Source organism: Denticeps clupeoides, chromosome 1 (assembly GCF_900700375.1).
Source record: "Denticeps clupeoides chromosome 1, fDenClu1.1, whole genome shotgun sequence".
In the NCBI taxonomy this organism is placed as follows: domain Eukaryota; kingdom Metazoa; phylum Chordata; class Actinopteri; order Clupeiformes; family Denticipitidae; genus Denticeps; species Denticeps clupeoides.
The window spans coordinates 41,201,868-41,216,974 of record NC_041707.1 but is presented as its reverse complement, the minus strand read 5'-3'; the positions used below and the strand labels follow the sequence as shown (position 1 = coordinate 41,216,974).

At 49.9% G+C, this 15,107-nt stretch overlaps 2 protein-coding genes across 6 annotated transcripts; both read left to right on the top strand.

Moving 5' to 3' along the window:
• Positions 1–72: 72 nt before the first annotated feature.
• On the top strand, positions 73–9,835 carry prkd4 (protein kinase D4). 5 transcript variants are annotated; one of them, XM_028984968.1, is made up of 19 exons: positions 189–347; positions 1,080–1,240; positions 3,447–3,585; positions 3,732–3,863; positions 3,953–4,107; positions 4,301–4,496; positions 5,455–5,538; positions 5,661–5,811; positions 6,291–6,420; positions 6,995–7,072; positions 7,148–7,325; positions 7,421–7,449; positions 7,522–7,594; positions 7,825–7,931; positions 8,011–8,172; positions 8,244–8,342; positions 8,423–8,690; positions 9,500–9,585; positions 9,669–9,835. In XM_028984968.1, the coding sequence occupies exons 1-19, from the start codon at positions 281–283 to the stop codon at positions 9,813–9,815; spliced, it is 2,442 nt and encodes an 813-aa protein (XP_028840801.1). In that variant the 5' UTR covers positions 189–280; the 3' UTR covers positions 9,816–9,835. The 5 variants fall into 5 exon arrangements, 4 of the variants coding, with proteins under 4 accessions (XP_028840802.1, XP_028840800.1, XP_028840799.1 ...); XR_003750235.1 differs by having other exon boundaries at positions 73–347; positions 7,421–7,594; positions 8,423–8,695; positions 9,669–9,709; XM_028984969.1 differs by having other exon boundaries at positions 73–347; positions 7,421–7,594; positions 9,529–9,585.
• Positions 9,836–9,936: 101 nt separating this feature from the next.
• ccs (copper chaperone for superoxide dismutase) lies at positions 9,937–13,683 on the top strand. Its single transcript, XM_028986207.1, has 8 exons — positions 9,937–10,022; positions 10,929–11,001; positions 11,072–11,209; positions 11,286–11,460; positions 11,575–11,635; positions 12,214–12,291; positions 12,392–12,495; positions 13,202–13,683. Exons 1-8 carry the CDS (start codon positions 9,999–10,001, stop codon positions 13,341–13,343), a joined length of 795 nt encoding a protein of 264 aa, XP_028842040.1. The 5' UTR covers positions 9,937–9,998; the 3' UTR covers positions 13,344–13,683.
• The last annotated feature ends 1,424 nt before the right edge of the window (positions 13,684–15,107 follow it).

The window sequence follows — 15,107 nt, the reverse complement described above, 5'->3', positions numbered from 1 at the left end:
TGTTTCTTCTCAACTTCAAACGTGCACAGAACAGAAAACCATCAGATGTATTAGGAAACGGCCAACGTGCCTTTGCAAAGATGCGAGAGGGTAAAGAAGCCTGCAAGCAGAGGGGGACGTGCGGAAAAAAAAAAAAGGGTGCTGGAAGCGAGAAGTTACCTACTTCCTGTTTAATTAGTGCATCTACGGTGCTGAAGGCCTCGGCAGAGGAAGCTTGCTCAGAGCCGAAGCGGCACAGCCAGCGCGAAGGTCTGCGGCATAGCTGACAAGAGGAGCCAGGATGGCTGCCGACGAGGAAGCCCGTCCCAGGAAAGCCTTCTCAGGCACCTTTGATCTGGACATCTGCAGTAAGTTCCTGGACTTGAGTGAAATTGTTTCATGGGCGTCTGTGTTAATGAGGTGGGCGGGCTTCAAATTTTTATAAGACCGTTCACAGTAAGAAATTTGAAGGTGATGTGACCACAAGTTTAATCTTGTGTAGAATGGCAATGCGCTGACTGGACAAGACCTATGAAGTGTCTGGGACTCTCCTGAGAATCAAGAAGCCAAGTCATTTGTGTTCCTCGAACAATTCTCGAACAAATTTTATCAAGGAAACGAATACCATTTCCAAAAAGTTTAGGTTGGCCCTGTATGTCAGGAGTCAAGGTTTCCCAGCAGAACATTCCTCAAAGCATCACGCTTTCTCTGCAGGTTCTTCACATGCCCATAGCGCATTATGGTGCCATATCATCCCCAGATAAGCAACGGACGGACACACACACACACACACACACACACACACACGATGTAAAAGAAAAGATGATTCATCACACCAGAGCATCTTCTTCCATTGCCTCATGCTCCAGGTCCAATGCTAAAATGCATTGGACCATTGGAGGTGACTTTGAAATAGATTGAGTTCAGCAAGGGTTGACATCTTTGGACTGCATTTACCCTATAAGACCTGCTGTTTTGTTTCACCTCTCAGTGGTTGATTGGTGTAAATGGTGTCAATAACAGTATAACAGTCCGTTGGACCTTGTTCTGTCCCTCGTGGATCTTGATTGTGTGGTTTGTATATGTAAATGTGTCTATAGGTTCCCTCACTTTGATGTCCTTGGAACATAATACAGGCCCTAAAAAACCCATCGTCGTCCAGTTCCAGATCGGCCTCTTCAAAGAGGTGGTCCAGGTACCTGGCACCCATCTCAACTACTGCTCAGCTAAGAAGATTGCTTTAGAGATCATCGAGAAAAAGGTCAGACAGCAAGCTCTCAGCCTTGAGGTGTTGCACAGAATGAGCTTTTGAGTACTTGTATGGTGTCTGCTTATTAAAGGTCCCATGATATGAAATTGTGAGCTGATTTAACATTAATACATTAAGTCCTGCAGTGGCTAGAAAGTGTGATTGGTATAAAGAGTGTTTTGGTCATTCTGCTTCACCGTTCAGAGAGTGGCAGGTCAGATGGTCGGATCTGGAATTTGTCCCCTTATGATGTCATAAGGGGAAAGGTTACCTCCCGTTTCTTGTGATTTTTCCCACCCCTCCCCTAAAACATGATCTCCACCAACCGGCAAAAGCATTGCAGTTGCTCGGAGATTGGACTCTGAAGACCCAGTGGGTTCATTTGATTTTTTTTGGAAAAACGGCGACGCGACTTCCTGTCTGTGCCAAACATTGTGGTTGGTGGATGGTGTTGATGACGTCATTTCAACTTCTATAGGCCGCTCTCCTCCTCGTCCTGCCTCACTCCTCATTAGTATTTAAAGCTACAGACACCAAAACTGAGCGTCCTGGGACTGGATCAAAGTGGCTGTAATTCTGCACCACGGCTGAATTCCAGAAAGAGACTCCAGATACAGAATTTGGGGACCAATACATTTTCATGTCATGTGATCTTTAATGTTCCCTAAGAGCAGTGTTGGGAAGGTTACTTTTAAAATGTATTCCGTTACAGAATACATGCCCCAAAAGGTAGTTTGTAACGTATTCAGTTAAGTTATTCAATGTGAGTAACCTATTCTGAATACTTTGGATTACATAATATATTGTCATGCTTTTTACCACTACATGAAGGTAGCAATCACAGATAGTAAAAAGTCCTGTTTTTCCCTAACAATTTCTTTTATAAAGCTGAAAAGTGGAAGACAAACATAAAATATGCCATTGAAACGTATTTACTGTTATGGTCACCAACATATTCCATCACTTAGTTAAAATAAAAAGCTATGATTAGGACCGCACCTTAAAACGGGTGATGGCGTGTCACCTTACACACACTCAGTCCATGTGCACGGTAAGAGTATAAAGATCATGGTGTAATAGTGAACTAAATCATATTTATTTACAATTTAAGGGGTAGCGTGGATTTATGGGCGCTGAAACGGAGCGCAAACTTGAGGGACGGCGCATGCGCAGATCCGCTAGGTAGCACAACTCGATAGGCAGCTTGTTTCGACAGAACACCTGTGTTATGCGTGGTCCGCGCAGCGTGGAATTACACAAATGTGTTAGTTGGCGATCACATGGCATGCATTCGTTGCGAGAACGTTGCTTGTGCTCAGTGTTGCCAGATCCTAAATGCTGTAGTATTCTCAGCGGCGTTGCTGAGAAGATCTGCACGTTATGATAGGCTGTGCATGTTCTAGTGCACAATGCAACTTTTACCTACGGAAGCCACCTCTGGGTGAGTGTGCGAGCGAGCCGGAGTTTCCAACCACAGACGTTAGGCCCCTGCCAGCCGCGGCCTACCCGCGTCCCTCCTTTGATCTTCGGCAAAAGTTTCCGTGCAACATCCCAAGCCCACGGACGTCTTTGCAGCCGCCTGCATAGAGCAATGAAAAATTAATCTTCTTGGTTTTATAATGACTGTATTGTGAAGTGATGCATCTGAATTGCCACGCCCCTCAAACCCCGCCTGAAGCGGCTCTGGCGGCTGCAGCAAAATGCACCAAAGATTGAACACGATAAGATCTGAGCAATGGTGGTAAGAGGGTGGTAGTACCCTAGCGGGTAACACACTTGCCTATGAACCAGAAGACCCAGGTTCAAACCCCGCTTACTACTATCGTGTCCCTGAGCAAGACACTTAACCCTGAGTGTCCCCCGGGGGGGGGGGGGGACTGTCCCTGTAACCACGGACAAGTCGCTCAGGATAAGGGCGTCTGGTAAATGCTGGAAATGCACTGCAGCCGACATGTCGGCGTGTTACTGGCTGTTCCTGGAACGTCAGCGTTTCATCATGTTCTAATGAAAAATGCAAAAAAATAAAAACCTTTAATGAGTAAATGCGGTCTATTTGTGAACGATGGAGTGGAAAGACCTCCACTTCATATTTTCTTTCTCGCCGTTTCTCGTGGAGGGTCTTGTCGATGCCGAGCCGGTTGTTTGAGGAATATTAGTGAAGTTGTTGTAAAGCGGCCGCGACCGGACCGCTGTGACGTGACCTCCGTGCCTTGTGCAGGCCCCCGAGGTCAGCGTCATCGGTGTTGGTGAGAAGCTGCTGCTCTTCAAGCACGAGCCCGACTGCGACAACCTGCTGAAGAGACTCACGGAGCGTGACACCGTGCAGGACGGAGACAGCGTGGAAGTTGTGCTCTCAGGTAAGGGGGCTGCGTCCACACTTTTCTCCACACTGTTCCCAAAAGTTATTTTTTTGTATTTATGTCAAACCAATAAAGTTGCATGTTTCAAACCTCGGAGGTCCTTAACCACGTCCGTGGGTCATTTTGGTCCTTTTTCCTCACAGCTTCAGCCTCGGTGGCCGAAGTGAAGATCCGACCTCATTCCTTGATGGTCCAGTCGTATCGGACGCCTACGTTCTGTCATCGCTGTGGTCAGATGCTCTGGGGGCTGGTCCGGCAGGGGTTGAAATGTGAAGGTAACCGCTGGTGATGACCTGCTCCTCCTTGCTTGGTCTGGGAAGGAAATGCACCGAATGACCAGCTTTCCGTGGCTTCTTGCTGCCAGGCTGCGGTCTGGACGTGCACAAGCACTGCGCGCTGCATTTGGCCAACGACTGCAGCCGAGTGCTGCGCCGCTGCGGGCCCAGCGTGTCTCTGTTCCCGCCGGGACGGCCCCGCGCGCCGTCCCTCTCCACACCTGCAGGGGGCAGTCTGGAGGAGGTGAGCAGCCACCACTTCCTTCCTGCATTAGAAGGCGAGCATGATGGACAATATGCAGCGAAACATCTGGATATGTGGGCGTGGCGTGCGGGTTCCCATAATCCTTCACTTCAGCATTAGATGTTAGTGGCCCCTGGTCACCTTTTAGAGATGAAATCGTCCGTTTGACGATTTGTTGCCTCTCTCTGCACAGATCAGTATGTCTAAGCCCAGGTCTCGCCCCGCCTTTTGGGCGGAGCAGCCGGTCTGGCTGGGTGTCGGTCAGGGAAGGGAGGGGCCCCCCCGGCTCCCCCACACCTTCCACGTGCACAGCTACGCCAAAACCACCGCGTGCCACCACTGCCGGCATCTGCTGAAGGGCCTCTTCCGCCAGGGTCTGCAGTGCTCCGGTGAGTGGGCGGGGCATGGACCCAATTAACTCGTTTAATGAATTAACTTTTACTGTACTTTACTGTACTTTACTTTACTTTACTTGCAAAACGCTTTTATCCAAAGCGACTTACAGGAGGACACCAGCAATTCTCGTTCGGTTTCTATAGATTTTGATTTACAAAACTAAGAGTCCTGATAAGGCCCAACTTGTCAGGAATAGAGCATGCTGGGAATTGTTAACTGCTGGACGAATATATATAAAGGAGAACAGAGTCGATTGGGATCGGAGACCCCGTGAAGAGGGAATTTTTAGTCTCGTTTCGTTTGCGGATCTGAGAGGGCATCTACATTTACATTTACGGCATTTATCAGACGTCCTTATCCAGAGCGACTTACAGTCAGTAGTTACAGGGACAGTCCCCCCCTGGAGACACTCAGGGTTAAGTGTCCTGCTCAAGGGCACGATGGTGGTAAGTGAGGTTTGAACCTGGGTCTTCTGGTTCATTGGCAAGTGTCTTACCCACTAGGCTACTACCACCCGGTAGCTAGTAGTGTGTTGGTGTAAGAGGGTGAACTTCCATTTACAGCCCTGTAGGCAGCATCAAGGATCAACTCGATGCGAGCAGCTTCCGGGATGTGGGTGTGTTTCGGCTGGTTGAAGATGAGGACCATTGTGGACCATCTGGAGTGGTTTTATGGTGACTGCAGGAGCTCCAGCCAGGAGAGAGTTACAATAGTCCAGTTTGGAGATGACCATTGCCTGGACGAGGAGCTGCGTTGCCTGTTGCGAGAGAAAAGGCCGAATCTTACGAATGCTGTAGAGAGTGAACCTGCAGGATCTGGAGATCGCAGCAACGTGATGGTTCAGACTCAGTTCTTCGTCAGGCTTTCTGCCGACGCCGTGGGTGTCCACAGTGGCGATTTAAAGGGTTAATTTGCACGTGTGTTTGTGTGTGTGTGCGTTCTGTCCCACAGACTGTAAATTAAACTGCCACCGACGCTGCCAATCTCTTATTCCCAACGACTGCCTGGGGGACAGGAAGGCCACCAATGGGGACGGTAAGACATCTGACACCCATGATGGTGACCTGGACCGAACAATTCATGGAGAGATCTATTTACCGCTCAGCGTGCGCACGGCGAGCGTGTACGGGCGTGACGAGAGCGTGTCGTACGACTAGGTGCCAGGAGCTCGGACTACGAGCCGCTGCTGGCGGATGACGGCGTGGACCTGGGCGTGCCGGTGCAGTCGGTGAACGACCTGTACGAGGAGCTCTGCCCAAAGCGAGGCTTGCCCGAGTCGGACGAGCTGCAGCAGCCAGCAGCCATCAGGTACACACTCGGCCAGGGGGGCCAACTACGGCCCGGGGGCCACGCCCCGCCCGCTGAAGAGGGGTATAGAATTGCCAAAATGAAGTGGTGGCATTTACATTTACAGCATTTACCAGTCGCCCTTATCCAGAGCGATTTACAGTCAGTATTTACAGGGACAGTCCCCCCCTGGAGACACTCAGGGTTAAGTGTCTTGCTCAGGGACACAATGGTAGTAAGTGGGGTTTGAACCCGGGTCTTCTGGTTCATAGCCGAGTGTGTTACCCACTAGGCTACTACCACCCTGGTGTTCCACCAGATGGTGCATTAGGCGCAGATGGAGCTGAACATCTCACGTCTCACTAAATATCAACGCCGTAATGCCGTTTTTATGTTTCTGTCCGATATGTCTGGATCTGTCGCCGTGGCCCCTGAGCTTGAAAGCGGGCCCGGCCCCTGCGCTGGGACGTTTCGAAGTTGTTCTTCTCTCTCTCCGGCAGCCCGTGCTTCAGCAGCAACATCCCGCTCCAGCGCGTGGTGCAGTCCGTGCGGCACACGAAGCGGCATGGCGGCGGCGGCGGGGTGCTGAAGGAGGGCTGGTTGCTGCATCACACCGACACGGACTCGCTGGTGCGCACACACGCTCGGCCATCAAGGACTTACCCATCAACCAAGTTACATCTCCAGCTAAAACATTCTTATGCTGTACATGGAGTAGAATTAAAGGCAGAATTCTGCACTGGTCGTACGTTCTATTAGCAAGTTCACACACGGAGAATTGAATTTGGGGGCAGTGGTGGCCTAGCGGTCAAGGAAGTTGCTCCCCGGGCGCCTGTCATGGTGCCCACTGCTCACCAAGGGTGATGGGTTAAATGCAGAGGACAAATTTCACTGTGTGCACCGTGTGCTGTGCTGCTGTGTATCACTTCACTTTAAACCCCAGAACTGGGAAAATCCAGCCCCCTTTCGCCCCAGGAGGTCGTGCTTCCTGCAGTACTACCAAAAAATGGCCACACCTTACCGCATCAATTTACCCTCCACGCTCCCCGCACCACCCGCCGCCGCGGTGAATAGGTCCAGTTCCGCACGAGGCAGCACTGCACACAGCGGAACGTGTCCTCTGTATTTACGTGTCCCTGATCCGCTGGGCCGCCACTTCCCTTCCCTTCCGCAGGAAGTGGTTAACTCTCTTCTTCTCCCCCAGAGAAAACGCCATTACTGGATCCTGGATGGGAGGAGCATCACGCTGTATCAGGACGAGAGCAGTAACAAGTACTTCAAGGTGCTCCACCATTTCATCGTGCCGGGCGCCAAATAAAACGCGACTAACCGCCTCGACCCGCCTGCCTCCACCCAGGAGCTCGCCCTCTCAGAGGTGCTGCAGGTCCGAGGGCGGGGCCAGCTGACCGAGCCCGGCGGCCCGCACTCGTTCGAGCTGGCGACCGCCGCCCTGGTGTACTGCGTGGGCGCGGCCGACGAGGGCCGGGAGTGGGAGTCGGCCATACGGTCGGCGCTGATGCCCGTCCAGGGCGGTGGTGAGTCCGGAGGCGCTGGGTGGGTGGGTGGGGGGCCGGGCCTCCTCTCCGTCCAGAAAACGCTCCTCATACAACCATGCGCTTCTGTCCGACAGGTAACGGGCCCCAGGATGAAGAGGCGCAGGTGAGACCGGGCGAAATAAAACACGTGGACACGTCAAACCGTAGCAAAGCCTACAGAAACGTGTGTTTTCAGGACATCGGCGCCGTGTATCAGATCTTCTCAGAAGAGGTTCTGGGTTCGGGGCAGTTTGGGATCGTCTATGGAGGTGAGGACGTGCGAGAACTCGTTTCTTTTATTAGAGCTGTGTATTGTTGCGTATTAATATTGGGTGCAGTGGAGAAGCACCTGGTCCACGTTCTAGAGATCCTGTTATTTGTCAGTCTTTATGGCAAAATGTCCTTGATATGGATGGGAGTGTTAGAAAAGTAGGATATTCTCATATATGCTGCAGCAGCTAGAGTTTTTGGATGTGTGACGTGGCTCCGGTTCTCTCAGGTGCACACAGACAGTCCGGAAGACAAGTTGCGGTCAAGGTGGTGGACAAGTCCCGGTTCCCCACCAAGCTGGAGAGGCAGACGAGGAACGAGGTGGCCATTCTGCAGGTCAGCCTGGCTTCTGTGGTCCACGTCATGGTGGGCTGTTCCATACGTTGCTCACCCCTCCTGGGTCGTGTCTCTGTAGACCCTGTCTCACCTCGGGGTGATTTTCCTGGAGGCCATGTTTGAGACGGCGGAGCTGGTCTTCGTTGTCATGGAGAAGCTGCACGGAGACATGCTGGAGATGATCCTCTCCAACGAGAATGGCCGCTTGCCGGAACGGAACACTCGGTTCCTTGTCACCCAGGTGGGCGGGGTTTATTTAAACGCGACTCCTTCTCGGGCGGAAGATGAAACGTTCTTCACCGTGGCGTGCAGATCCTGGAGGCCCTGCGGTACCTGCACTTGAAGCACATCGCCCACTGCGACCTGAAGCCGGAGAACGTGCTGCTGGCCTCCCCGGAGCCCTTCCCTCAGGTGAGTGCGTCCGGCAGCTCCCGTCCTGGTGTCCGGCTCCTCCGCTCGGCGGTGAGGTCCTGGTCTCTCCTGGACTGCAGGTCAAGCTGTGCGACTTCGGCTTCGCGCGCATCATCGGCGAGAAATCGTTCCGGCGCTCGCTGGTGGGGACGCCGGCGTACCTGGCGCCCGAGGTCGTCCGCGACCACGGCTACAACCGCTCGCTGGACATGTGGGCGGTGGGCGTCATCCTCTACGTCAGCCTGAGCGGGACCTTCCCCTTCAACGAGGACGAGGACGTGGCCCAGCAGATCACCAACGCGGCCTTCATGTACCCACGCCAGCTGTGGTCTCTCGTTTCATTGGAGGGTGAGGCACGTGGGGCGGAGCTTCATGGATGGAGGCTTTTGGGATTGTTTTCGATCTAGAATGCATGAATTTGTGTCAACTTTAGTGAAAAGTTGTGACAGAGTGGCCGTCTAGTATAAATAGGTCCCGAGAAGCGGATGCCAGAGTGGTCGCTGAACTTGAGGCCTGGACGCAGCAGGACGCGTATCAATACCTAAAAAGATATAGGATGTGCTGTGATAGGTCAAAATTGCAAAAAGGCTGCAGTGATTTGACAATCAGGATGTGCTGTTAAAGGTGCAAAAACGCAATCGATCGGCTGAATTTGCGTAAATTGCTGTGATCAGAGTTCCTGGAGGGACTGATCATGGTGTCAGCCGTTTCACCGTCACAACCATCAAACTATTGGTGCAAATGGAAAAAGTGAGTTCTAAACCCTCGGTACGAAAAAAAAAACCCACCTTTATGAATGTAATAATTGAATGAATGTAGTAATGTTACACCAGCTTTAGCAAGTGGGTGACTAGCTAATGTAAAAACTATGTTGGAATGTGGCATAATAAATGACACGCTGGCATGCGTTCAGAATCTAAAAATGAATTTAGGTCACTCGACGTTTTACAAGGCAGCTTTAGCCTGTCCATTGTAGTTGGGTTTAATATTTTATTGATGATGCTAGTATACCGAGTGTAATTGGCAACCCAGAAGTATTGCAAATAATAATTTTTCTCATGCATTTGGCCAACCATGTTATTAAAATGATTAGGAAACATTGAAATAGCACAATGGCATCGAAAGCTGTTTGAAAGCTGCTCTTCTTTCTCCATCAGCGGTGAACCTCATTAATAACCTGCTGCAGGTGGTGGTGAGGCGCAGGTTCAGCGTGGGGAAGGCCATGGGACACGCCTGGCTCCAGGTGCCACCGCACGCCACACCCCTGTCACACCCCCACTGCTTTATCCACGCATGTAACCGAGGGCTTCGCCGCTCTTTCCCCAGAACTATCAGCTGTGGTGTGACCTGCGGGAGTTCGAACAGCGCATGGGCCGCCGCTACCTCACACACGAGGAGGAGGACGAGCACTGGAGGCGCCATGCGGAGCAGAAAGGCCTCGCCTTCCCCTCACACCTCGCCGAGCCGCCGTAAAACTCATCAGGGATTACCTGACAACAGAGCTGCTTCAAACTGGCTTTTAATTTGGCGACCTTTTTATAAACCCGCATTCTGCGCCTCAGCGGCCATATTTAAAATAAAGGGACGGGACTTTTATTTTGACAAACGGAAAAACTCGTTGTCATGTGACACCCCGGAAGTGTCACGATAGGCAAAATGGAAACGGACAAAACTGTTAAGGTTTGATGTTTAGTTTATTATTATTATTATATAATTTAATAACATTCGTCGTTGACCGCTACTGTTTCAAACTGGATGAAGGCAGCTGCGTGCTTTTATTTTCATTATAAATCAGAATTACGTTGTATTGTGCTGCATTAAACTTTTAATAATACACAGATATGTTGATGTGTGTGAATAAATGTTGTCGTTCGCAGCGCTTCTGATGTCGTTATTCCACACTTAATAATGTGAAATTAAGAAAATTGCAATGAATGAATTTGAATTTCTTACCTAGTTTATCAAGTAATCTGGGGAAGGCCTAGTGATGGTATGGAGGTCTATAACGAATAAAGAAACATTAAATATAGGCGGTTATATATACACGCACACACATACAGTACAGGCCAAACATCTGGACACCTTCTCATTCAACGTGTTTTCTTCTCACTGAAGGCAGCAAAACTATGAATGAACACATGTGGAGTTCTGTACTTAACAAAAAAGTGAAGTGAAATAAGTGAAAACATGTTTTATATTCTAGTTTCTTTGCTCTGATTACTGCTTTGAACACTCTTGGCATTCTCTCGATGAGCTTCAAGAGGTCGTCACCTGAAATGCTTCTCCAACAGTCTTGAAGGAGTTCCCAGAGGTGTTTAGCACTTGTTGGTCCAGCTCACCCCAAACCATCTGGATTGGGTTCAGGTCCGGTGACTGTGGAGGCCAGGTCTCCACTTTTTGTTAAGTACATAACTCCACATGTGTTCATTCATAGTTTTGATGCCTTCAGTGAGAACCTACCAACGTAAATGGTCATGAAGATAAAGAAAACACAATGAATGAGAAGGTGTCCTGTATATCTAGATCATTTTGTTACGTCATGCGTAATGCGATGCCGCTGACTTCTTGTTCCCGGTGTTCTCCCAGCTGGAGTTTGCGGTGCAGATGACCTGCAGCAGCTGTGTGCAGGCGGTCAGGGGCGCGCTGGAGGGGACGCCAGGTCAGCGAGCGTCCCTCGCCTGCATCAGGCCCGTCCCCGGAGCTCGAGGTTTCATGCTTTGTGTCTGTAGGAGTCCAGGCGGTGCAGATAGACCTGGCGGGCGAGCAGGTGTTGGTGGAGTCCAGCCTGACGTCGCGGGAGGTGCAGGACGTAATCGAGAGGACGGGACGCCGGGCCGTCCTGAAGGGCGTGGGGGGCCGTGAGCAGGGTGGGTCTGTGCGCGGGGACGCGGTTTCTGCGTTATTCTCCGGATGACGCGTGTTTACTGGCGTCTTGCGCCTCAGACCTGGGTGTGGCAGTGGCCATGTTGTCCGGCGGCGGCGTGGTGCAGGGCGTGGTGCGTTTCCTGCAGCTGTCGGAGGGCCGCTGCCTGGTGGACGGCACCATCGATGGGCTGAAGCCCGGACCCCATGGCCTGCACGTTCACGAGCTGGGCGACCTCACCCGCGGCTGTCTCAGGTACAAGAATGGCGGCTTTTGCCGTAATTTAGTTTCCGGTGAACGTTTCGGTTGTGCAGAGCCGTGTCTGTGTACTAGTCTGCACATGAAGACTAGACTGATCTTGTGTTGCAGTTGTGGAGACCACTTCAATCCTCATGGCAAAGTGCACGGTGCCCCAGAAGATTCGGAGCGGGTACGGTGAATTGCATGTGCGAAAATACCAAAGCGGAAATATATGGTGGTATTTTACCGGCCGATTACAAGTGGCCAGTTAACGGTGCAGATGTGAATGAATAAAAGGGAGGGCCATTTATATGGATACACCTTAATAAAACGGGAATGGTTGGTGACATTGAACACATTTTATAAGTGATCAGAAACTTGTAAATAACTCATGAAAGAATAAAGTTACATTAAAACCAAGCACACCATTGTTTTTCTTGTGAAATTACCAATAAATTTGATGTGTCACATGACCCTATTCCTATTGAAAAAACAAAAGTTGGATTCAAGATGGCCGACTTCAAAATGGCCACTATGGTCACCACCCATCTTGAAAAGTTTGCCCCCTCAAATATACTAATGTGCCACAAACAGGACGTTAATATCACCAACCATTCCCATTTTATTAAGGTGGATCCATATAAATGGGCCACCCTGTACATCAAATCAATATAATTTTTTTTACAGCGATTTCGTAACTGCTGTCACCTTTTTTTTTTTTGCACGCAAGGAAAAATTTTTTTAAAATGACCCTAAGCTTCCCTGCAGCATGTTGGCGATCTGGGCAACGTCCTGGCTGGAGCAGATGGTAGGGCTTCGTTTCGCCTGGAGGACACCCAGTTGAAGGTAACACACACACACACACGCGCTGGGGAACAATTTAACGCTGTTAGGTTTGCTTGTCCCGATATGAGAGGTTGTGCGTGTTCCCGCTTGGTGTTTTTAGGTCTGGGATGTGATTGGCCGTTCTCTGGTCGTAGACTCTGGCGAGGACGACCTGGGGAGGGGCGGCCACCCGCTCTCCAGTGTGACGGGAAACTCTGGGGACAGGTAAACCTGCATCAGAGCTAGGCCTGTCCCAAGCGATTCTTTTTTTTTTTTTAAATGATTCGTCCAGCGATCCTTTGAAGTGAACGATAAAAAGCGACCGTGAAACTTTTTTACGATGCTTCGTAACCCAGAATGCTGAAAGAACACGACAACTGACGTAAACTTGCAGGCTCAGGTCGTGTTTTATTGCTTTAATTAAAATGAAGTGCAGTAATAGAAGCCTGGATCCACCATGATGTCCTTCCTGAACCAACAGAACTTAACAGTCATGCTGGAAACAAAATGCGTAACCGTGTAAGTCGTAACAGAGGCTGCAGGATCAATATTTACATTTACAGCATTTACCAGACGCCCTTATCCACAGCGAGTTACAGGGACAGTCCCCCCCCGGAGACACTCAGGGTTGTCCCTGCTCAGGGACACGATGGGGTTTCAACCTGGGTCTTCTGGTTCATAGGCGAGTGTGTTACACACTAGGCTACTACCAATATTTTTTACTAATTTTTTTTTTTTCAGTCTTTATTTTTAATGAACTTTTTGTTCCTGGTAATTTAATGCTAACGTACAGCTCCTTTGTCGTGTTGAGGTGCTTTGTGAATAAATACGGCTGCACAGAGAACCAGCGCTGTAATCAGAACCTCTTTAGAACCTTCGCCTGTAGGCTACGTGATAGACTGGCTGAGCGACCTTGTTTCCCCGGATCCAGGCTGGCGTGCGGGATCATCGCTCGCTCCTCCGGACTCTTCCAGAACCCCAAACAGATGTGCGCCTGTGACGGCGTCACCATCTGGGAGGAGCGGGACCGGCCAGTCGCAGGGAAAGGCCGCAAGACCACCGCCAACCTGTGATGAAGAGTCGCCCTCCCATCGTTCCGGTTTTTGGATCTCAGCTTCTGCCTGGTTGTACCAGGCCCCTCGTGGAGACCCTGGACCAGCCTGGACCAGCCCGGCTCATGCAGCCTCTTCAATCAGAAACGAATTCCATAAAAGTCTGAATGTATTATTATGCCGTTAAAGGTTCCTGGCTGTTCAACATCTATAAATGATTCCGATGTGATGATTTATCGTTCCAGAATTATTCACCAGTCAGAGAACCACGCGCAGCTCCTGCTGTAGAAGTCTCTGAATTTGAAGTAACGTGCGATTTAATGTAACATTTCATAAAATAAATTCTACCGTCAAACCTGTAGTGCTGTGATCAGACGTGATAATAAATCTCGTCCTCTAAATCTCGCCATGTGCGAGTATGTGTGTGTATTAGTGTGTGTGTGTGTATTAGTGAAGTATGTGTGTGAGTGAAGTATGCGTGTGTGTGTGTGTGTGTGTGTGTGTGTGTATTAGTGATGTATGAGTGTGTGTTAGTGAAGTATGTGTGTGTGTGTGTGTATGTGTATTAGTGAAGTATGAGTGTGTGTGTATGTGTATTAGTGAAGTATGTGTGTGAGTGAAGTATGAGTGTGTGTGTGTGTGTGTGTGTGTGTGTGTGTGCGCGCGCTCCTTGTCCAGGCAATGGTCATCTCGAAACTCGACTATTGTAACTCTCTCCTGGCTGGAGCCTCTGCAGTCACCATAAAACCACTCCAGATGATCCAAAATATGGCAGCCCATATCATCTTCAATCAACCGAAACATGTTACGCCTCTTCTCACCTCTCTCCACCGGCTCCCGGTAGCTGCTCGCATTGAGTTCAAGTCCTTGATGCTGCCTACAGGGCTGTAAATGGAACTGCGCCCTCCTACATCAACACAATACTAGCCAGCTACACTCCTGCACGCTCTCTCAGATCTGCAAACGAAATGACACTGAAAATTCCCTCTTCACTGGGTCTCCGATTCTAATCAACTCTGTTCTCCGTTATTGTCCCTGGCTGGTGGAGCAACTTGTCCTCCTCCATTCGACTAGCCGAGACTACTAACACCAAGAAGCAGTTGAAAACCCGCTTATTCAAAAAGTATTTCAGACAAATCTAACACTTACACACAACCTAGCACAACCTCCGAGCATGCTCTTTGCTGACAAGTTAGGCCTTATCAGGGCTCTTATTTTTTGTTTACATTTACATTTACAGCATTTACCAGACGGCCTTATCCAGAGCGACTTACAGTCAAGTAGTTACAGGGACAGTCCCCCCCTGGAGCAATTTAGGGTTAAGTGTCTTGCTCAGGGACACAATGGTAGTAAGTGGGGTTTGAACCTGGGTAACAAGTGTGTTACCCACTAGGCTAATACCACCCTTAGGGTGGTGCTGGGTGGGTGGGTTTTGTAAACTCAAAATCTATAGAAATCGAATGAGAATTACTGGTGTCGTCCTCCTGTAAGTCGCTTTGGATAAAAGCAAAATAAAGTAAAGTAAATGTATTAGTGAAGTATGAGTGTCTCTGTGTGTGTGTGTATTAGTGAAGTATGAGTGTCTCTGTGTGTGTGTGTGTGTGTATTAGTGAAGTATGAGTGTAAGTGTGTATGAGGGTGATGCAGTACGCATGGAGACCCCGCCAGGAAGGGGTGGGTGGGTTTGTGTATTAGTGGAATGTGTGTGTGTGAGTGTGTGTGTGAGAGGGTGCTGGGTGGGTTTGTGTATTAGTGAAGTATGAGTGTAAGTGTGTGTGTATGAGG

What these genes read in the sequence shown, in the direction of transcription:
- prkd4 (XM_028984966.1), top strand. Translation starts at nt 281, where the DNA reads ATGGCTGCCGACGAGGAAGCCCGTCCCAGGAAAGCCTTCTCAGGCACC. An exon ending in ACACCGACACGGACTCGCTG is followed by an intron (nt 6,421 to 6,994) that starts GTGCGCACACAC and finishes CTTCTCCCCCAG; the next exon opens with AGAAAACGCCATTACTGGAT. An exon ending in GCAGTAACAAGTACTTCAAG is followed by an intron (nt 7,073 to 7,147) that starts GTGCTCCACCAT and finishes GCCTCCACCCAG; the next exon opens with GAGCTCGCCCTCTCAGAGGT.
- ccs (XM_028986207.1), top strand. Translation starts at nt 9,999, where the DNA reads ATGGAAACGGACAAAACTGTTAAG. An exon ending in CGCGCTGGAGGGGACGCCAG is followed by an intron (nt 11,002 to 11,071) that starts GTCAGCGAGCGT and finishes TTGTGTCTGTAG; the next exon opens with GAGTCCAGGCGGTGCAGATA. An exon ending in TGGAGGACACCCAGTTGAAG is followed by an intron (nt 12,292 to 12,391) that starts GTAACACACACA and finishes TGGTGTTTTTAG; the next exon opens with GTCTGGGATGTGATTGGCCG.